At 61.4% G+C, this 20895-nt stretch overlaps 9 protein-coding genes across 9 annotated transcripts; 7 read left to right on the forward strand and 2 right to left on the reverse strand.

Moving 5' to 3' along the window:
- Positions 1–293: 293 nt before the first annotated feature.
- BXZ73DRAFT_88910 (kinase-like protein) lies at positions 294–1716 on the forward strand (the record flags this gene model as incomplete). The annotated part of the gene is made up of 3 exons (XM_048025112.1): positions 294–357; positions 416–690; positions 1003–1716. The coding sequence occupies 3 exons, from the start codon at positions 294–296 to the stop codon at positions 1714–1716; spliced, it is 1053 nt and encodes a 350-aa protein (XP_047880023.1).
- A 1256-nt stretch (positions 1717–2972) lies between these two features.
- Positions 2973–4439, forward strand: BXZ73DRAFT_88911 (MRG-domain-containing protein; the record flags this gene model as incomplete). The annotated part of the gene is made up of 7 exons (XM_048025113.1): positions 2973–3136; positions 3313–3586; positions 3671–3769; positions 3820–3905; positions 3960–4171; positions 4221–4305; positions 4355–4439. The coding sequence occupies 7 exons, from the start codon at positions 2973–2975 to the stop codon at positions 4437–4439; spliced, it is 1005 nt and encodes a 334-aa protein (XP_047880024.1).
- Positions 4440–4584: 145 nt separating this feature from the next.
- Positions 4585–5368, forward strand: BXZ73DRAFT_43426 (Redoxin; the record flags this gene model as incomplete). The annotated part of the gene is made up of 5 exons (XM_048019146.1): positions 4585–4755; positions 4820–4953; positions 5015–5049; positions 5101–5195; positions 5261–5368. The coding sequence occupies 5 exons, from the start codon at positions 4585–4587 to the stop codon at positions 5366–5368; spliced, it is 543 nt and encodes a 180-aa protein (XP_047880025.1).
- A 246-nt stretch (positions 5369–5614) lies between these two features.
- BXZ73DRAFT_99342 (uncharacterized protein) lies at positions 5615–6100 on the forward strand (the record flags this gene model as incomplete). The annotated part of the gene is made up of 4 exons (XM_048027969.1): positions 5615–5703; positions 5769–5839; positions 5897–5962; positions 6021–6100. 4 exons carry the CDS (start codon positions 5615–5617, stop codon positions 6098–6100), a joined length of 306 nt encoding a protein of 101 aa, XP_047880026.1.
- Positions 6101–6329: 229 nt separating this feature from the next.
- BXZ73DRAFT_99343 (ribosomal protein S10) lies at positions 6330–7073 on the forward strand (the record flags this gene model as incomplete). Its single annotated transcript, XM_048027970.1, has 2 exons — positions 6330–6403; positions 6458–7073. 2 exons carry the CDS (start codon positions 6330–6332, stop codon positions 7071–7073), a joined length of 690 nt encoding a protein of 229 aa, XP_047880027.1.
- A 668-nt stretch (positions 7074–7741) lies between these two features.
- BXZ73DRAFT_43403 (Saccharopine dehydrogenase-domain-containing protein) lies at positions 7742–11670 on the reverse strand (the record flags this gene model as incomplete). The annotated part of the gene is made up of 11 exons (XM_048019140.1): positions 7742–8599; positions 8909–9158; positions 9211–9321; positions 9374–9500; positions 9550–10330; positions 10379–10395; positions 10451–10548; positions 10599–10729; positions 10784–10857; positions 11024–11360; positions 11428–11670. 11 exons carry the CDS (start codon positions 11668–11670, stop codon positions 7742–7744), a joined length of 3027 nt encoding a protein of 1008 aa, XP_047880028.1.
- Positions 11671–12165: 495 nt separating this feature from the next.
- On the reverse strand, positions 12166–13082 carry BXZ73DRAFT_43485 (emp24/gp25L/p24 family/GOLD-domain-containing protein; the record flags this gene model as incomplete). The annotated part of the gene is made up of 6 exons (XM_048019157.1): positions 12166–12226; positions 12278–12331; positions 12387–12437; positions 12495–12811; positions 12864–12875; positions 12933–13082. 6 exons carry the CDS (start codon positions 13080–13082, stop codon positions 12166–12168), a joined length of 645 nt encoding a protein of 214 aa, XP_047880029.1.
- A 245-nt stretch (positions 13083–13327) lies between these two features.
- BXZ73DRAFT_43580 (uncharacterized protein) lies at positions 13328–15435 on the forward strand (the record flags this gene model as incomplete). The annotated part of the gene is made up of 6 exons (XM_048019172.1): positions 13328–14566; positions 14634–14717; positions 14770–14858; positions 14972–14994; positions 15042–15222; positions 15285–15435. The coding sequence occupies 6 exons, from the start codon at positions 13328–13330 to the stop codon at positions 15433–15435; spliced, it is 1767 nt and encodes a 588-aa protein (XP_047880030.1).
- Positions 15436–15799: 364 nt separating this feature from the next.
- Positions 15800–19908, forward strand: BXZ73DRAFT_43663 (AAA-domain-containing protein; the record flags this gene model as incomplete). The annotated part of the gene is made up of 18 exons (XM_048019189.1): positions 15800–15895; positions 15952–16182; positions 16243–16326; positions 16393–16507; positions 16563–17145; positions 17198–17272; positions 17334–17446; positions 17493–17591; positions 17643–17794; positions 17847–18305; positions 18360–18565; positions 18623–18758; positions 18812–18894; positions 18951–19055; positions 19104–19197; positions 19249–19620; positions 19672–19763; positions 19821–19908. 18 exons carry the CDS (start codon positions 15800–15802, stop codon positions 19906–19908), a joined length of 3183 nt encoding a protein of 1060 aa, XP_047880031.1.
- Between the last annotated feature and the right edge of the window lie 987 nt (positions 19909–20895).

The following is a 20895-nucleotide window of genomic DNA, read 5'->3' on the forward strand; positions in this document are numbered from 1 at the left end:
GGCTGGGGCGAGGTCCGGCACGATCACCGAAACCGGCCCCCAGCAGCGCACACCCGGCGCGGAGAAAGGCAAGCAAAGGCCGCCGGCCGGAGCAGCCCTTAGCCGCCCGGCATCACGGGATCGCGAGAATAGCCGAGCGAGGAGTCGAGGACGAAACGAACCCACCTCCGCTCCTCGCTCGTGCTCGACCTCCCCGCCTTTTCTTCCCCTCCGACCCCCCCTCCCGTCCGTCGAGCCCCCCTCGACGTGTCTCCCCCAGCAACGTCCTCACGAACACACTCTACGCCCTCCCCATGGATCCCTACACGTTCGGTGGCAAATACAGGCTCGAGGAGGAAATCGCCATTGGCGGCTGTGGTGCGTCACTCCCTCCCTGCCCCTTCTCTGCCCCGTCCCAACGCGTCTTTCCCTCCAGGAACCGTCTTCCAAGGCGTCCACACCGTTGCCGGCAAGGAAGTCGCCATCAAGCTGGAACCCGCCATTGCAAAGTCCTCGCCCCTCAAGCAAGAGTCCAAGATCTACAAGACCCTCATGGGTGGCCCCGGCGTCCCCTGGATCAACTGGTCCGGCAAGCAGGGCGACTACAACGTCATGGTCATCGACCTCCTCGGCCCCTCTCTTGAGGACCTCTTCCGCATGTGCAACCGCCACTTCTCCCTCAAGACCATTCTCATGCTCGCAGACCAACTGGTCAGTCTCCTTCCCACCTGTTTCATCCTTCTTTTCCTTTCCCCCTTCAAAATCCGGCCGAGGACACCCTTGACCACCCTCGCTGCTCTGCCCCTCTCGGCGCCTCCGAGCCCCAGCCCATCCCGATTGGGGTCTCACGGCTCGCACGATTTCACACGTTCGATGGCCTCCGTTCCGAGCCCTGCCTCCCCCTCTCGCCATGTTGGTGCGGAGATGAATGCCCCGTCCCGACTGTCGCTGTCTCGCGCACGCTGGCCCAGCGACCGCGTCCCGTCTCCGTAATGAACCTAGTTCTGACATCATCGCCCGCAGATCACGCGCATCGAATACATCCACTCCCGCGACTTCGTACACCGCGACATCAAACCCGCAAACTTCGTCGTCCCAAAGACCTCAGACACCGCTAGCTCCGACTACGTCGTCAACGTTATCGACTTCGGCCTCGCAAAGAAGTTCCGCGACCCCCGCACCAGCTCCCACATCCCCTATCACCAGGATGACCACCACGGTGTAGGCACCTGTCTCTTCGCCGCCATCAGCACCCATCTTGGCATCGAGTGCTCCCGCCGCGACGATCTCGAAGGCCTCGCCTACATGCTCATCTACTTCCTTCGCGGCACCCTCCCCTGGCGGAAGATCAAGGGCTCCTCCGTGTCCGACACCTGGGACCTCATCCGCGACAAGAAGCTCGAGACCGAATCTGTCCTCACCATCGGCCTCCCCGACGAGTTCGACATCTTCTACAAGTACGTCCGCGCCCTCGAGTTTGAAGACCTACCGGACTACGAGGGTCTCCGCACCCTCTTCCGCGGGCTCGCGGAGAAACATGGCTTCGAGTACGACGGCGTCTTCGACTGGTGCGTCCCCCGCCCAGGCGCGAGCAAGCGCTCCAGCTCGAGCGAGCCTCTCGCGACCCGCAAGCGTGTCTGCCGCAGCTGCTCCGCCTGTCAGGCCGCCACAGAGCGCGCTGCTGCCGCTACCGCCACCAAGGCCGCTCATGCGGCCCCACGGCGGGCGAGAATATAGTCGTTCAAGATGTGTCGGTGCGTGACTCCAGAAGTCACTTTAGGTATGTTCACTCCCCTCTTTGTATCTCTTCGCTCGCCACTGACGGCGCTCTAGGCTATAGGCCACGTTGAAGGCCGTCCACCGGCACGGTAAGGGACCAAGAGGACGGCGTCCCGCATGTGTATATGCTTCCACGCTAGAACGAATTTCACGGCGCGACCGTGATCGCCTGCGGGACGCCGGCCCTACTATCATTATGGACGAAAACCCCCGTTCCCTTCGTGAAACGGGAACGATCATGAGCAAGGGGCATGACTCGCCCGCAGACCACCCCTGGCGTGGGTGGTCGCCCGCACTTCCCTCTGCGGATGCTGCGAGGCTTATTATGGGCGGGTCGGTGTGGCGACCGTGTATATATTTTCTGGACCAGGTCAGTCTCGCCCCCTCGTTCGGCTGGTAACCGGTGCTGACCAAAGGTGCTTCTATGCCGCAGCCCACCACCCCATGTCCCTCCGCCCACCGCCACTGGCACGCCGCGAGTCCGAATCTGTTGTGCGACTAAATTACGATGTATGTATGTACAGTATGTATCAGCCTCTCGTGCGTGGGGCATACATCCCGCCCCACACCCTGAGGCTGTGGTGTCGCGCCGCCCTCCCCCTCCTCCCCTCCCTCACTTGCCCGCGTATCCCCCTACCCTCTGCCCGCCCACATTCACCCTCCGCTCGCGTTCCCACCCCGGTCCCCACCCCCTCCACTCCCCATGCCATGTTCGTCCCCGCTCCGTCCACTTTACTTTCTGTGTCATAGTTGTGGATGCCGCTTTTTTCGCCGCGTCCCGTTACCGCTAGTATGCCCATGTGTGCCCGCCTCTATGCTCGCTGTAGTCGCCGTCCTACTATGGAAACCTATGCAAATACACATGCGTCCTTCCTCTCATCCCGCTCCGCGCGCCATCCGCCGCCACGTGTTTGCAATGAGGCTCGATAGACGGCCTCGAGGTGTGTCTGCCCGAGCCGAGGACAGAAAGACGCAGGGGCTGGGAAGCGTCGCGGAACGTTCGCGGGGATTGGACACTTTGATTTTACAGGAGGAGATTGGGAGGTTGAATGCGCGGTTCACTGGCACGTGCGGAGCGCGCGCCAACCATCTTGACCTCCGCCATCTCCACCTCCGCCGTCAGTGCTCCAGGCTCAGCTACGAGCCTCGCCACTTGCCCTTCACCCCACCACCCCCTCTCGTCCAGGAAAAAAAAGCAACCCGGACGCGCAACGATGTCCGCGCAGGTGTTCACGGTGAACGAGCGGGTGCTCTGCTACCACGGGCCGCTGATCTACGAGGCCAAGGTGCTCAAGACGGACAACTGGGACGAGCGCACGACCCAGACGGGCGCCGTCGGCGCGCACTACTACGTGCACTACAAGGGCTGGAAGCAGACGTGCGTGCCGCCCTCTCGCTTTCCTCTGTCTGCGTGGCTCACCGGGTCTCTCTCTTCGCTTCGCGTTCACGCCGGGTCGTCGGCCTTTCTTCTGTCGGTTCGTGCCGCACCGACGCGTCCGACCCGCCACCACCACACCCTCCACCACCACACCCTCCACCACCCGGCGCGCGCAGGTGGGACGAGTGGGTGGACGGCACGCGGCTGCTCAAGTTCAACGAGGCGAACATCGCGCTGCAGAAGGCGCTGCAGTCGCAGTCCTCGGCGGCGCAGGCCGCGTCCGCGTCGTCGGCCAAGGCGGCGAAGGTGCAGGCGGCGAGGGACGGCGCGTCCGCGTCCGTCGCCGGTGCGGGTGGCGGCGCGGGAGGGGGCGGAGGGGGGGCTGGGGGGCGCGGGGCGCTGTCGGGGCGCAAGGACGGCACGCGGGGGACGAAGCGCGGGCGGGAGGAGGTGAGCTGCGTTTCCCTTTGACTGTGCGAGGCGTGGTGGGAGAGGGAGGGGAAGGGAGAGAGCGTGCGCTGACGCGGACGACAGGACGAGAGCACGCGGAAGCCGGAGATGAAGCTCGTCGTCCCGGAGGGGCTCAAGGTCGTGCTCGTCGACGACTGGGAGGCGGTGACGAAGAACAACCAGGTTCGTGCGCGCCCCGCCTCGTTTCGCCCTGTGCCTCACGTTGCGCGCAGCTCGTCGGCCTCCCGCGGCAAGTGAACGTCGTCGACCTCCTCGACGAGTTCCGGGCGCACGTCCTCGCCCAGGGCAGCGCGACGTCGTGCGTCTCTCCTCTCCCACTCGCTCACGTTGCCTGAAGCTCACCCGCCCACAGACTAAAAGACCCAAAGGTGCTACTGCCCACGATCCTCGCAGGGCTACAGACGTACTTTGACCGGGCACTGGGCGCGAACCTGCTGTACCGGTTCGAGCGGCCGCAGTACGCGGAGGTGCGGAAGAAGTACGTGACGGGGCCGACGGTGAAGGTGGGGCAGGAGAAGGAGATGAGCGCGATCTACGGGGCGGAGCACTTCCTCCGCATGCTCGGTGCGTCCTCCGCGTTCGGGGCGGGGTCCAAGGCTGACGGGGTGCACAGTGAGCCTGCCGCAGATGGTCGCGAGCTCGTCGATGGACGGGGAGTCGGTCGGGCTGCTGCGGGAGTACGTGAACGAGCTGCTGCAGTGCGTGCTTTCCTCTGCGTCTCGGACGGGGGCTGACGGGGGCGGGCAGGTGGATGCTGGCGGAGAAGGACCGGATCTTTGCGCCCGAGTACGAGAGCGCGAGCATGGCGTACCAGAACATCTCCCGCGCGTGACCGCCGGCCTGTGTTGTATTCTACTCTTCTCCAGTAATATGTGTATTCTGCCCCGTGACGTCAGACCCCGCTGCACACAAATGCGCCCACGCCCGCCTCTCTCTTCTCTCCCCCGCTCCCCCCGCTCCCTCACCATTCCCCAGCAATGGCAACCGCGCTCGTCGCCCTCGCCTCGTCCGCCCACTCGATGGCCACCTCCCTCCTCAGCGCCGCCGAGGTCAAGGTCGGCTCCACGATCCCCATCAAGGTCCCCGTCAAAGAGTCCGCCCCCAACGAGTCCTTCACGTTCGAGAACATCTCCGGCAAGAGCGTCATCGTCCGTCTTCCGCCCCTCCGCGCGCATACACCCACCTCCTCACTCTTTCCCGCATGCGCCCCAGGTCGGCGTCCCCGGCGCGTTCACCGGGACGTGCTCGAAGCAGGTCCCAGGCTACATTGACGCCTTCGAGCAGTTCAAGGCAAAGGGGATCGACAACATTTTCGTCGTCGCCGTCAACGACGTCTTCGTTATGAAGTCAGTCTCATCCGCACCCTCACACCTGCACACACACTCTGACGCGCGCACGGGGCCGCAGGGCGTGGAAGGCCAGCCTCGCACCCCAGGGCACGCGTAAGTCGGGCCCCTCCTCCCGCTCCCCCCGCGTGCTAACCCGAACGTCAGCGGTGCGCTTCATCGCGGACGACCAGGGCGCGTTCGTCGGCGCGCTCGGCATGCTTTTCGACGCGTCCCCGCTGCTCGGTGGCCCCCGCTCCAAGGTGCGCGCTCCCGCTCCCACAGGCACGACAGAGGCTCGGTCTGACGCGTCCGTGCGTCGCCTCAGCGGTTCGTCCTCGTCGTCGACGGAGACACGATCTCACACCTCGCTGTCGAGGCCGTGCCGAGCGAGCTGACGACGACGGCGGCGGACAAGGTGCTCCCGTGGCTCTGAGTCGTGCAGTACTTAGTACGTGTAGGATAAGACGAGGATGTGGAACACCCCGCTTGTGGAGAATGTTACGAGTGTATGATTGTACGCGTGAAGGCTTGTCCTTGGCTTGTCCGCCGTCTTGGTGGTTTGTGCACGGCGGAATGCGCATGACGCTGGAGCGAGAACGGCCCGGCGCTCCGGAGGGGCAGGCCTTGTTCCCGGACGACGACGACGCCGTCGAGGTCGAGGTCGCCGCCGCCACCCGCGATGCCCTCCGCCTCGCACTCCGACGTGCGGCAAAGCGCGCTCTACGCGCCCCTCCGGCGGCGCATGGTCGAGAACGGGGACTGGGACAGGTCAGTCGCTCGGTCCAGCTCTGGCGGGTACGCAGGGACGAGGGTGCTGAACGGAGGCGGGACAGGATGGCGGCGCGTCTGGCGCGCGAGCTGAACGAGAGCGGGTGGATCGACCGCTTCAAGGACCGGAGCAAAGGTCGGTGGCCTTGTGGGGGCGGACGCTGTTGCGTGCTCACGTCCTCTGTCGTTCCAGAGATGGCCAGGGGCGGCGGGCTGTCGGTCGAGAGCATCCTGGCCGAGCTCGTCCCACTTGCAAGCGGTATGTCCCCTTCCTCTGTCCCGCACGAAACACCGTCGCTCAGACCCCACGTTCGCAGAGGAGGTGCCGATCACGGTGAGGAACGAGGTCCTGGGTGCTCTCCGGAAGCTGCTCGAGAGGCAGATTGACTTTACTTGAGCGCGGCTCGTCAGTGTACGCATTCTTCTGTCGTGTAGACTAGCACGCGAATCCCAGCGCAATTGAAAGAGGTCCAGAGCGAGTGCTGAGCAGAGAGCAGACTCCAGTGCAGCCACCTCGGAACAGAGCCTGAGCAGACGCCAGACTGATCACGCGCGCCTGCCTCCGCCTTCTCTCTTCGACCTCCTCTTCGACCTCCTCCTCCTCCTCCGTACACCTACTGGCAGCCATGCTCTCCCGCCCCGCCGCACGTCTCGCCTCTGCGGCCCGGGTAGCCCTCCGCCCCATGGCGACCACCGCAACGTGAGCCTCCCGTGCCCCGTCACCCCTCCTCCTCTCACCCACCGCCCCTCCCAGCCCAACCCCCTCCCCGTCCTCCTCCTCTTCGACCGCAATCAGCGCCCCCATCTCCGAGCCCAAGTTCTCCGCCTCCGTCGTCCACGGCCGCTCCCTCCGCCCCGCCCTCCGCCACGCCCCGACGCACGGCGTGCCCGCCGCCTCCTTCCACCTCCGCGCGCACGACCGCGCGCGCCTCGACGCCTACGTGCACTTCGTCGCGCACGCCGCCGCCGCGCTCGGCGTGCCCCTCGCCGGCGCCGCCGCGCTCCCCACCGCGCGCTCGCTCTGGACCGTCATCCGCGGCCCGTTCGTGCACAAGAAGAGCCAGGAGAACTTCGAGCGCGTGACGCACAAGCGCGCGCTCAAGGCGTTCGACGCCCACCCGGACGTCGTCGAGGTCCTCGTCCAGTACGTCGAGCGCCACGTCCCGCCCGGCGTCGGCGTCCGGTGCGTGCGCTGGGACCGCGCCCCGGTCGGCGTCGGCGCGCTGGCGCTCGAGGCCGCCGTCGGCGACGTCCGGGCGGTGCCCGCGCGGGAGGTCAAGGCGTTGGGCGAGCGGATCGTGAGCGAGGAGACGAAGGCGGCGGCGGCGGCGGCGGCGGTGAAGGAGGGCGCGGTCGAGAAGAGCTCGTAGGCGTGTGCGCCCCCCGTGCTTGCGTTTTCTTGCTCTCTATACTACAGCCACGTACGTGCCCAAAAGTACTATTTTGCCCCCTCTCCCGCTCGTGTTGCTTGCTTTCTTCAATGCACGAGCCTGCAGCCATCCCTGTCTTGCTCTCCCTTGAGGCCACACCCATGGTCCACCGCAGGGTGGGTGGTGGCATTTGCGCATGTACGTAGAGGCCTTTTGAAGATCTCCCAGCTGTGTCGATCGCGTCCTCTCTGCATATTGTCATGTCGACAGGTGTCCCTGCGGCAGACGCGCCTTGAGTGGCGAGGACATCTCATGCGTGTGCAGGGTACATACATACATACATACATATAAGACCTCGCCAACAGCGGCTGCAGCGCCGGTTGTCCGCCGACCCCAAGTTGTCGATCAAGCCGCGACGCGGGGCTCTGGGATGAGTGTGTGCTGCACGGGCAGACGGGAATGGGCCGCAGCCCTTGTAGCGCGACCGCCGAGGAAGCTGACGGCGAGTCGAGTTTGCATCGTGCACTGCACTTCACCGGCAGCCTCTCCAACACGACGAGGGCACCCCTTCATGCCCGGGCATCCTGTGGAGGCTCTCGACACAAAGTCTCCGGAACAGCTGTGATAAAACTTATAGCTCAAAACATCGGAGCTCGGACCTCGCCCACTCACGCCTTCATCTCCCTCCACCGCCTCACCAACGTCTCCTCCACGCCCACCCGCCCCTTCCGCTCCACGCTCTCCCGCACGCCCAGCCCCGCCGCCTCCAGCCTCTCCAGCACGTTCCGGAACACCCCCCGCTCCGTCGGGCCCTGCACCCCGCGCGCCGCCACGCCCCCGTCGAGCACCTGCAGCGCCGCGTACGCGACCGGCAGCCCCACCGTGCGCGCCATCGCCGAGCCCCCGCCGTCCCCGTACGCGACGAGCCGCGACGCGTGCACCTCCTCCGCCCCGCGCGCGTCCCGCGCCACGACCTCGTGCGCGAGCACCACCAGGTCCCGCTCCCCCGCGCGGTACCGCAGCCTGTGCGCGAGCAGGCCCGCGAAGAGGTCGATCGGCGCCTGCGGCGTCCCCGGGAGGGGCGGCATCCCGGCGTCGCCCCCGCTCGCGTCTTCGGCGGGCGAAGGCGGGAGTGCCCCGAGCCAGCGCAGCGCGGCGAGCACGTCTTCCCGGTCGCCCTCGGAGACGACGTCGCCGAGCGCGGCGCGCACCGACGCGGCGTCGTCCATGACGAGCGTCCCGAGGCGCTCTTCGAGCGCGGCGCGGGCGAGCGCGTGCCAGCTTGAGGGTGCGATCTTCGTTTGTGCGTCCAGCAGGCCCGCGGCGCGGAAGCCGTGCATGAGCCGCGCGAACCCGGGGTAGCGCAGCGTCCCGCGGAAGACGGTGCGGGTCTCTGGGCCGAGGCCGTACGCGGGGGCGTATGGAAGGCTGTCGCGGTTCGCGAGGCCCTCGAGCTTGAGCACGTTCGAGAGCGGTAGGTCCGTGAAGGGCGTGGCCAGCAGGTCTGCGCCGTCGATTTCGCATACCTGAAAACGACGTCAGCACGAGGATCACGGCACGGGAGTGTGTGCCCGAAATCCATGACAGTCCAGTCATTATCAGCCTCAGCCTGTGCCCGGTTAAATGGCATGGTCCGTCTGACATCGTGTCTGCTCGCCCTTTATGACAATGAGACGGCAGAGGCCCAGGTGTCTAGCGCCACGTATCTTAAACTGCAGGTCTGTTCCCGTACAGACCGTGACACGACCACAGGGTTCCTCCCGTCGAGGAAGTGGACATCGTGATGGAAGGTAGCCGAAGCAAACACATAAAGGATACATCAGCGAAGCACGTACCTCGCCGGCGAGCTTGAACCGTGCCGAGTTGAGCGCGGCGGTGAGCACGCCCTTCGGACTCCAGCTGAACTTGTACCCGAGCGGGACCTCCGCGTCTTCAGGTGCAGGCAGGCCGCCGCAGAAGGACGTGAACGAGAGGATCTCCTTGCCTTGCGCACGGAGGTCATCGAGCAGGGACAACGCCGAGCAGTGGTCGATGCCCGGGTCCAGGCCGATCTCGTTCATGATCACCACGTCCGCTGCCACAGCCCTAGAGCCCCAGCCTATCAGCAGAGTTTAGATGGGAGGCGCAAACAACGCACCGATCGTGCAGTTCGCGCATGGCTGGCGAGATGTACGACGCTGTGACCATGTGTTTCTGGTTCTTGATGCACATGTCGGCGACAGCGGGGTGGAAGGGCACGGGTAGGAGGCTAGGTCAAGCAAATGAGTCTCCGTAGGCTCCTCGAGGACTGTAAGACGTACCTAATAACCACATCCGCCGCGGAGATCAACTTCTCCACAGCCGCGGCGTCGCTCATGTCAACGAGGAGTCCCGTAGCATTCGGGAAGGGGGCGGTGAGTCGCTCCGCATCCGTCAACACGTTGCTGGCTGGACGCAGTCAGCAGCTGCCACCTCAGCCAGAAAGTAGGATACTGACCTACCACCACCTGCACGTCGGGCCGCCCACACAGCTCCGCCACCGCCGGCGGTGCGACCATTCCGCTCCCAAGCACCAATACGGTCTTCTTCCTCTCCACTCCAACCGCGTTCTTCTCCGTCTTCGCAGGCGCCTCATTATCCAGCCCCGACACCGGCGCGACCCCGCTGACGCTATCCTTCCACACTCCCAACGGGTTGCGCAGCCACTCGAACGACCGGACGAGCTCCCCGCCCTGCGCGACTGTCGCGCGTCGCAACGCCTCCGCCGCCTCCTCCTCTGCGTCCGTCCGCGGCGGCGAGCCCGTGTAGCCCGCGACGACCGCGCGGAGGTACGGCGCGAACCTGCCCGCGAAGTGCACCGACGCCTCGAGGGGGAGCGCGGTCGGCAGGATGTCGACCGCCATCATCGCGACGGGCGGGAGGTGCGCGGGGAGCCCCGGGGGCCGCGCGACGTACGTCGGCGCGGAGAGCGTGGTGGACCGTTGCAGGAACTCGAGCCCGCCCTCGACGTCGCAGCTGATGTCGCCGACGGCCGCGAAGCGGCCCTTGCCGAGCGTCTGCGCGATCTCGAGCGTCGTGGTGAGCTGCGCGTTCGTCATCAGGCGCGGGAAGGCGGGGGCCCAGCCGGCGCCGTGGAGGAGGAGGGAGAGGTAGGGCGCGATCTTCGTGTGGAACTCGGACACGTATTCGTCGGGGTGGGCGTAGTAGTGGGCGCGGTCGAAGGGCTGGCCGTCTTTCCGCACGAAGTAGTCTTTTGCGTGCGCGTGGACCACGTAGATCTGCCGACATGTCGGCCCAGGTGAAAGCTATGAGCAGGACTAACTCACCTTGTGCAGGTCGGTATCTTCGAGTAGGAAGACGTTAGCAGAGGCTCGAAGGTGGGCCAAGAAAGGGCTTACGAGGGTCGGTCACTACGCTTCGTAGTTGTTCGACACTGACATACTGGACGGGGAGATCCTCCAAAAGTGCAAGGCATCCTTGGGAAACATTTCCGGTACTACAGGCAACATCAGTTTCTACGCAAAGGCTCAATGGCGAGATGCGTACCCAGTGATCCCGATCACCAACGGTCCGAGACTCTTCGGCGTACCACTGGCCGCAATCTCCGCTCCGACGACATCTCGGAGAGTCGAGCGGATGGTCGCTAATGAGGGGTGCGTGTGCGGCCGCGGTGTCCACTGTGACGCCTTCGTTAAACAGGAACACACGCGCTCAACATGAATGGTGCTTACGAGGAAAGGGCTAGCTACCCCTAACTCAAGATGTGCGTGTGCCATTGCGCAGAACGCCTCGAGCGCCCCCGCAACTGCCAAATGGGACTATCAGCATCCCAACACTACAACAACAAGACTTATTTGAATGAAATTAGCCTTCTCCACGTGAACACGTGAAAAACGATCTCTGCGTCTACCGCGAAGAGCGCGATATGCGCGAGTGCTCACAGCGAACAGCATGAGGCTAAAGCTACTCACCACCTGCGAACCATCCAAAGCCTACAGTGCGCTTCCCGTCTGCACCGGTCAAGAGCTCGTAGTCGATGAGCCGAGGAAGTAAAGAGCCGTTTGCTGGCGCGGACGGGTTTTCTGAGGCTAAGAACTTGGATAACAACTCCATGTTGTATACTTGTCCCTTGATTGTATGCGAGAACATGATCTGTGTGCGGGGAACGAGCGACGAGCTCGAACCATCTCGCGCATGGGGGAGACGGGGGGAGGGAAGGGGTCCCGTATACACCTCCGGTAGAGGGGTCTCCTTGATTCCAACGACTATATGCGCGGGTTGCAGAGTCGGGTGCAGCTTCGCGCCAGCCTGACAGGTTGCAAAGGGCAAACGTTCGCGGGCGAGCGCGCAAATAGATGAGACCAGCGGTGCGTACCTTCAGGAAGTCTGTCGAGGTGAACACCCGTCTCTCGCAAGGCTGGACCAGCACGTCCACTCCGTCCTTGTGCACCAATTCGTGCACCAAGTCGGGCGTAAGAGGGCAACGCCTCTCCCAGAGCCGTTCAGGGTCTTCGCGGCGGATGCCAATGGTCGGCTTGTGGCCTTTGGGCTGGCTGGTGCCATAGGAGCGTGCGGAGGGAATGCGAAGGGCGAATGGGGAGCGTCGGAGGACAGGCATGGCTTCATCCAGATGGTAGAGGTTCAAGCAGTGTTTGGTACCGGCAAGCGGGAGGTGTTCGCTTGACGGTGATCAATGGGATGGGTCGATGATCCGAGCCGAGAGGGTGCGCGCTGCAACGGTGGTGACACTCGCCTCTGACATTCGCAGGTGATCGGGACGGACGCGCGTGTGTCGCGGACAGTTTGCGGGGTCAACTTTGGAGGTCAAGGTGCTTTTGGGACTTCCGCCAGACATGGAACATACTGCAATATCCAGGTACTTGGGTGGCAAGCACGTCGGGGACGAGGACAAGGAGGACGGACTCTTCGATGATCGCGACAAAGGCGCAACGCGCGAGCACACGTGATCGCCTCCAGAGAAGCGCTTGTTGCGGACACGTCGGGCGCTCCGTCCTTGGCGCATTGGCACTCTTCCGCACGGGGCATGTCCAGCTGACGTTCCGAGTCCGAGAAAGCCATAATATGATACGTGAACACTCGTACGGGTAATAAGTTACACCTTGTACCGTCTCCCCGTCTTCGTGAAGAACGTCTGCAGCACATAAACTTGGAATCTATACCAACATGTCAGCCCTTGGTAGGGAGAACACCGGGTAACGACTCACATCGCCATTCCGATCACTCCTAAACTCTCCATCACTGCGTACCAGAACAGACGGCTGCAGGACGGTCGGGTCGTACGCAAAACGCTACACGAGCAAAAACCGGACTCACTTCTTGGTGGACTTGACGATGTCAAAGCCGCGGTTCTCGCGTGTGTGGAAGCTGGACAGTGGAGGCGCATCAGGGCACCGTCTCGCCCTATAGATAGAATGTGCTCACTATTTTTGTGACCGCTTGATGTTTATGAGCATGCTGTTCAGCCTGAATATGCTCTCCTCCAGTGCGGTTGTTTGGTCCGCGATTTGTCCAGGCTTGGCGGGAGGTTCGCGGCGAGGCTCCGACTCGACCATGATGTCAAAGTCGATCAGCTTCTCGGTGAGGGTGGACATGTCGTTCTCGAAGCAGAAAGCGTACTCCCCGACGACGTTTGCCGTCAAGACGAAGTCGCCCTGGCGTTCGCGCTGGCCGTCGAGGAGCACACGATCATTGGGGCCCTTGACCTCAAAGTCGATGTCGAATGACCCTCCAGATTGTACCTATCGACGATGAGTCTCGCCTCAAATTGAGAATAGCACTGAACAAACGTACCGCAAAGTAGAACTGTACAGACAAATAAGTCTGACTGAGGAGCGCACGAGAACAACGGACTGGACGTACCCCGATCTTCTCCCCGGCCTTGTCCACATCCGCGTAGAAGCAAACCCGCTCGTTGGCACTGATGGCGGTCGTCAGCGCAGCTGCATTTGTTCGTAAGGCGAGTTGAAGAAAGCAGAAGATGGGGAAGAGGAGGGCGAATGTGGCAGCCATGGCCAGCACCGAGCGTGTCACCGGGAGATTGAAGGGAGAGTCCACGTTACATAAGCGCCGTTCTCCCATAGGCGATGCGAGCCAAACAACGCGCAAACAACGCGTCTCGGCTGCGGCGCATACAGCCTGCAGCCCCAGACTGATCTCCGCATCCCTCTTCCAACTGCCCGCACACACATTCCCCTCACCTCTTCACCTCCATCACCCCGGACAGGAACCAAGATCTCGCGTGCGCATATGCCGATATGTTCTCTCTCTTGGCCGCCGTCGCTGCCGGATATGAAGCGGGCTACCAAGACTCGGCGGTTGAGCGCAACTGCTATCGCCCATCTGGCCAAGGAGACATCTTCCTCTTCTCTCCCAGCATTGGCTCCCGCTCCTCAGGAGACTCTGGCTCACTTGAATCCTCTTCTTTCGATGCTCTCTCATACGCTTACAGCCCCTCCGACCCCGAAAATGCTGTCAAGCATCTCCTTTCACCTGCACCCCGTTCCACCGCTCGTTCATCCACATCTCCGTTCCCCTCTGATTCTCGATATCTTGCTCATGAAGATGGCGCCAGTCTTCAGCACACGCCCGGGACCGCTTCGCTGCACGAGATATTCAACTCCTCCCCTGCAGGTTACTGGCAGCCTCACGGCCTCTCCCCGATCTCAAGGCACTCCAGACGTGGTCGCACACCAAGTGACGAAGATGTTGACGTCTCAGACGAACGTCCTGGCCGCAAGCTAGTTTCCTTGATCGACTACAAGAACGCTCGTGAAGCTCTTGACAGCCCTGAGCCCACCACGCGGCCATCTTCCCCTTCTTCTCTTTCAGCTCTCTCTTCGATTCCATCGTCTCCTTCAATGCTCTTCTCTTTCTGTGCTCCGTCGTCCTCGCAGACGTCAGTTGGTAGATCTCCTGCAAGCTCTCCATGCAATCGTTCGTCTGTCGTATCTCCTCTTCAACCGTCTGGGAGACAGCCGTCACGATCATTGGCACTCCCGCCTCAGCCATCGTTGGTGAATGCTGGCCGACGTCTTGGCCCTGCAACTCGCTCTCAGAAACGCGCCCTATCTCCAGAGCCCTCGCATCAACCAAATTCTCGCGTCAAGCGTGCTCGGATTCAACCTGCATATTCGTCTTTCGAAATATCCCCTTCCCCTGCACGCGTACAAGACCAGTCGCACGATGAGAACTATCAGCCGTCTCTAACGCCAGCTCGCAAGATGACACGAGATCGCCCTCCATCCTCTTTGGGGTATCCCAGTGTTCGCAGAAAGCGCATACGGATGTCTTCTCCGGTCGCGTCTTCTTCAAAGGGTCCCAGACAAGACTCCGCAGTCAGCAACAGCGCAACTGACGCAGAAACCCCTTCCGCATCTCGTCAACGCAACTTCCCTCTACATATTCCTGTCAACGGCGATTTCCCCCTCTTCTATAGACGATTCCCGGCTAGTTCTGTGGTCGACAAGGAGCTCGCCAGGTATGTGGTCCACTCAGTGATTGCTTCATCGCATTTTTTGAAGTGTTGTTATGCACAGGGAATATGGGTTATCCGTTCCAAAGGTCCAAGATGCTACACCCAACTCCCCTCGATCTACACTCGACCTTTATACGCCACGTTTCGTGAAGGGTAAAGGACCCTCCAAGGTAAGTAATTCCGTGTTGTGTTTCGTGTGAGCCCTCGCATGATATGGTACAGGTCGGACTGTGTCCCATTTGCCACGAGTCTGTCAAGCGAGGTGGCGAAGGCAAGCGGCAATGGTTGTCCATGAAGTTCTCGGCTTTCAAGTGGCAAGTGCCCTCTTGCCCGCTGACACCCAATCACTGAACTATCCTGCCAGAGCGTTCCACTTCTACGATTCCTCTGTACCATCCATTCTTATAGACTCGTGTCGCGCCAGCTACCACATGCAATATGCTCATGGTAACGTTTATTTATGTCGCGTAAACCCGCACGCTGATCCCTCTCAGGTATCTCTGCCACAACCGGCCTCCCGTTCTCCCCTCCGATCGCCTTCCGTACTGTCACGCGCACCAATCCGGGCAAGCACGAGAAAGCGGAGCTCCAGGAAGGAAAGTGCCACAAGTGCAAGAAGTGGGTCGCCGTCGAGGGTATCAAGGACGTCCAGTCGAAGGTTCCGGAGATCTTCTGGTGCGTCTGTATTTCATCCTGTGCTTTTGACTGCAGTCGACCTGGTCCTGGTCGCTGTCCAGGTGGAAGCATGCCGCGGCGTGCCATCAAGGATCTACAATCCTTGGGGAGTCAAACGTCTTTATCGAGGACGTCGTCTATGCGGCCGTCTTTGGACAGCTGGCGCGGTCGTCCGGCGACGAGAACTCGTCTGGCGAAGGTCAGGGTTGCTGAGGCGGGCGAAGAGTGATGAAAATGAATTCACAAAAAGCACGTGTACGAATGGACTTTGCTGCTCTCCCATCTGCATGTATCACCGATGTAGAAACGTGTATCCTAGTGTAATCTGTCAACGACGTGATCCTAATGTTTATCAACTTGCGTGTGAAGAGCTCATATAGATGGATGATTCAATATTCACGATGTAGGCGGTCGTAGCGGCACCAGTCGGGCCGAGCACATGAGCGTGACTGGCGCGTGTTTGGACGCGTCGCTTCCCCGGACTGTCCCCGGACTCCGAACGATGAACGCGTCTGCATCGACCGCAGGCCCGGCTCTCTAGGTACCTCTCTCCTCCCTCTCGCGCGGCTCATCTCCTATGCCCCGCCGTTGCCGCATACATTTCGTCTCCCTCCACTCTTCGCTCGTCAACCTCCCAATCTCACTCTATGGCCCTCTCGTAGAGCGATTGGTCGTACGTCCACTATCCCCGCACTCCCGCATACTACTCTACTAAGAGTCAGCCTTCAGCGTCCCCAAGGGCTCGCTGTTCATCTCACCCGCGTCGCTCAGGCCGGCCCCTCCGCAAGCATCAAAGATGTTGCCTCCAAGGTCGAAGCCTACGTCGGCTGGACTGGGATGGCGTCCGCGTCCTCCCTTGCTCACTTCAACGCATCGGGCGACCCTTCAGATAAAGGCATGGAGACTATTGAGATAGATCCCCAGTACGCGCAAGGGCTAGGTTTTGCCTTGGGTGACGTGGTGCGTATCCCTAACCTGTTCTGGAGCGCATGCACCCACCCCGCATGATCGTACATGCAGGTGGAAATCGGACTGCTGCACGATCTCCCTTATGCCAAGTCAGTAGCAACAGAACCCGTCACAGCAGACGACTGGGAGATACTGGTCAGTACGTGCTTCTCTAAATTTACGCCGACCTTCCGCTCAAGCCTTTCTTCAATGTTTCCGCAGGAACTGCATGCCTCTCATGTTGAGAGCACATTGCTATCCCAAGTTCGCGTCGCAGTCGTGGGGCAAGAGATTGACGTCTGGATCCTCGGTCGGACGCGCGCGCGACTTAGCGTTGGTACGTCTGTTCTTGTCTTGGGCGTGCGGTACAATAGCTAATCGCGAACCCGCAGTGTCGACCGACCCTTCAGGCAAGACCTTGCTCTTGACCACTAATTCCGAAGTTAGCATCGCACCCAAACTTCGGTCCAAAGTCAAAACATCCAAAGCGCCTCCTTCATCGAAAGCCGCAGTCAACGGTGGTGCCACTGCTCTCCAAGCTGCCGCGGAGAAGAGCAAAGTCCCTCGCCTCATTCGGACATTGCGTGTCCTTCCCCATCGTCACCACGCACAGCAGCTGTCGGCCCACGCTGGCAAGTCGGAAGATGCTCTCGCTTTCGTCTCCTACAAGACTTTACTCACCATGCGTCCACAAACGACCCCGAGTCAAACGATGTTTGGCTGGACTGCAACACTTCGACGCGTTTCTCCTCCCGCAAACCCGGACAAGGAGCCTTCTCCTTCCTCGACTGTGACACCGCCGTCCTCTCGGCTACTTATCCCTTCCTCGGAGTCTTCGTCGTCGAAGGCAACACTGGTCCCCGGCTCGTCTAAAAACGAGCTCGTGGTGATGTGGTCGCCAGACGTAAACGTCCCCGATGGTCATATCGTATTGTGTCAGGCTTGCGACGGCGCCGAGGACTTTGACTTGGTGAAGTACGCGCAACGTCTTACAGTCGCGAAACATATGGCTCAACGTGACTCCTAGGTTGTCGTTCGTGCGAGAGAACATAAAGTATTCCATCCCCGCATCCAGCAAGGCAGTGTTGTTGACACCAAATGAGTGAGTAGTAATCGACGCCGCGTATGCATGAACTGATCAGTGATGGGTTTGTATACGGCAGTCCTGCCACCCCCTCGCACGGTCTGGCTGGAGTAGACGACGTCTTCACGAAGTGCAAGCAATTCTGCTTGACTACATTCGCACATCACGCCTTTACCAAACGGGTTCAAGGAGGTAAGCTCGATGTGTTCCGTATAAGTATTTTCCTCATACTTTGTAGTGGCTGGACTCTTGATTACCGGCAGGAGTGGAGCTGGCAAGACTGCTTTGGCGCACGCTGTGTCTAAAGCCATGCAAGACGATCCGAGAACGCTGTCCTGTAAGTTCTTTCTAATTGCGACGTGGAAAATGAGCTGAACAACACGTGTAGACGTGCTCTACGTAGATCTAAGCAGGTACAACAACTCTCCCATCGCCAAAGTACGCCAGCACATGAAGTACTGGATCGACAAAGCATCTTGGCACAAGCCTTCTGTACTGGTCCTTGACAACATCGACAAACTAATGGGGACAGAGCTCGAGGTAAGCCTGTCAGACTTATTTGTTTGCCAACGAAGCCAACCGAGTATACCAGCATGCAGATTCGTTTCACACCCGTCACGTCACCGAGCTCTTCCTATCTCTCTTCGGGTCCTCGTCACGCGCCGGTGCGCCCAATGCCAACGGCATAGTTCTACTAGCCGCAGCCGAGTCTCAAGCATCCTTGCATCCGCTGCTCAACTCGTCGCACCTATTCCAGGAGGCGGTGCACCTCAAGCCTCCTTCGAAGGATGCTCGAAAAGAGGTACTGTATCTGGATCAGGTTGACACTCCGTTCCGCTCACAATGCACCTTCCAGGTCCTTGCACATCTCGTACAAGCGCACATAGACACTTCAGACATCACTCAAGACCCCGTTCACCCCCTGAACTTCACCGCGCTTGCAACACAGACAGAAGGCTACTCCGTAACTGATTTGAAAGACCTCGTTGCGCGTGCTGTGCACCGCGCGGCCATCCGCTCTATGCATGCGACGCTACCCGAACAGTTGCACGTATGTGCTCCTCTCACGCCTTCTCTACGATGAGTACTGATGCTCGATTAACAGACGACCCTCACTCCGGCCGATTTCTCCATTGCGCAAGTCGACTTTGTCCCGCACTCGCTCCGGGACGTGAAGTTGCAAAAGTCGGAGACCGCTTGGGCCGATATCGGAGGCCTGGGAGAGACGAAGCGCGTTCTGCGAGAAACGCTTGAGTGGCCGACGAAATACGGGCCCATCTTCGCACAGTCGCCTCTGCGTCTGCGATCCGGGTGCGTGTCACCTGCGTATCTAACTATAGCTCTACTCACCTTGCGCGGTTGCTGTAGACTGCTCTTGTATGGCTATCCTGGATGCGGGAAGACTCTGCTTGCTTCTGCAGTTGCGAAGGAGTGCGGCCTTAACTTCATCAGCATTAAGGGCCCCGAGTTGCTGAACAAGTATATTGGTGCGAGCGAGAAGTCGGTACGTGTTCAAGCATGCTAGTTGGGAGACCACACTCATTTTGGGCATTTTAGGTGCGCGATCTCTTCGAACGTGCGAGTGCTGCGAAGCCTTGTGTTCTCTTTTTCGACGAGTTCGACTCAATAGCTCCGAAGAGGTCAGTACCGGCTCTCAACTGCGCCCAGGAGTTCGCTCAGACGGTTTGTTCTCCAGAGGCCACGATAGCACGGGAGTCACAGATCGCGTCGTCAACCAAATGCTTACCCAAATGGATGGTGCTGAGGGTTTAGATGGAGTTTATGTTCTTGCTGCGACAAGGTCAGTCGTTCTACGTCTCCCTCTGCACATGTCTGATCTCCAATTCAGTCGCCCCGATCTCATTGACTCCGCCCTGCTTCGACCCGGGCGCCTTGATAAGTCCCTTCTCTGCGACATGCCCTCTGTCTCCGACCGCGAAGAGGTGAGTCTCACGCCTCCTGTCATGCATCCGCTCCGTCCTGACCTCTCTTAGATCCTGACCGCCCTCGGGCGCAAAGTGACCTTTGCCCCCTCGCTTGACATGGCAGCCCTCGCCCGTGCAACCGAAGGCTTCTCCGGCGCAGACCTTCAAGCCCTCGTCTACAATGCGCACCTCGAGGTCGTACACTCCGCCCTCGCCGCGCTCCCATCCCCTTCGGACGGCACTGGCAGGTCGGGCGGCGGCGATGAGCACGAGGTGCGGTACACCGCGCTTGGGGGCACGGATGGCGCGGGGCGCGTGCTGTCGCGTGCGGAGGAAGCCGTGTTCCAGCGCCGCCTGCAACGCATCGCGGCCTCTGCAGCGGCGGACCCTCGGCGTGCGAAGGCGAGCGGGGCGGCTCCAGCGCAGGCGAAGGCGAAGACGGTGAGTTCCCGTGTGCGGTTTCGCGACCAGGCCTTGATGTGCTTCTGGCAGGTGCACGAGATCGAGCAGGTCCACCTGGAGAAGGTGCTCAAGAGCACGCGCCCGTCTGTCCCGGCCGAAGAGTGCGAGCGGCTCGGACGGATGTGAGAGTGTTCGCTTCGTCTCCGACGCTCGATGCTGACCGCTCGTGTGCGCTTTAGATACGGTGCGTTTGTGTCGGACAGGAGCGGCGAGCTGCCGGTGCCGCCAGAAGCAGGTGGCATTGGACTTAGAGCGTCGCTGGCATGAGGACGGAGCGCCGGCTGACAGGTCGAATGCGTGGGAATTATGAGGGAGAACTGGCAAGAGGCGAAGTTCTCTGTCTGGCCACGGTGTACGGCTCGACTGAAGATCGTACCGTACGCGCCACCCAATCATTTTCTCTCTCTCCAGTATGTCCTTCGGTGCGCGATCGGCCACGTACGGAGGAAGCCTGCAGCCCTGCAAATAGACGCCAGACAAGTCCCCCCGCCAGTCTCCGCGCGGTTACCCTCAACGTCAACCCGTGAGGCTGAGGCCGGGCGCTGGGCCGCCTTCATTACGTTCCCGTTGGTCGGGCATCAATTTCGGAAGTAACTCCAAACCGTGTATGTCCCAGTCTCTACCCTATCCGGGAAGTGGGATGGGGAGGATGGGGGGTCGTAACAGTCGGAGCCGGGAGCCGGGACGGAAGGGGATGAGGACCCAGCACGGCTCGAGCCAGGGCAGTGGGAGGGGGGGGGGGGGGGTAGAGTGGGGAGAATGGGAGGGGGAGATTGGGAGATTGGGAGATTGGGAGATTGGGAGATTGGGAGATTGGGAGATTGGGAGTGGGAGATTGGGAGGGGGGGAGAAGGGGGGGGAGCCCGTATGCGGTTGCAGCGTATGGGTGCCGACCGGATCGTGAAGAGCGGAGGGCCGGGTGGCGGCAGACGTGCGCAGCGTCGTACCGCGTTGAGTTTCGTGAGCGTCGACAGGTTCGCGGATCTCGCGATACTACCGGCACGCGGACAGAGGGTGGAGATGGCCGCGCTCGCGGAGGGCGTGCGCGTATGCGCGGAACGTGGAGTAGACTCGGAACTCGTGTGCGAGTTCGAGGCCAGGGACGGAACAGGAAGGCCGAGATGGCGAGTTCGGGCTCCAGTTCGGGATGGAGCGAGGAAACCGGGGAGTAGCGCAGCGCGGTTGGGAAGCGGCGAGCTCCCACGCGGTGTCGAGTTCAAGGCGCGCGGGTCGACGTCGCCGGTAGTAGTAGCT

The sequence above is a fragment of the Epithele typhae genome (assembly GCF_022376455.1).
Source record: "Epithele typhae strain CBS 203.58 chromosome Unknown BXZ73scaffold_11, whole genome shotgun sequence".
Taxonomy (NCBI): domain Eukaryota; kingdom Fungi; phylum Basidiomycota; class Agaricomycetes; order Polyporales; family Epitheliaceae; genus Epithele; species Epithele typhae.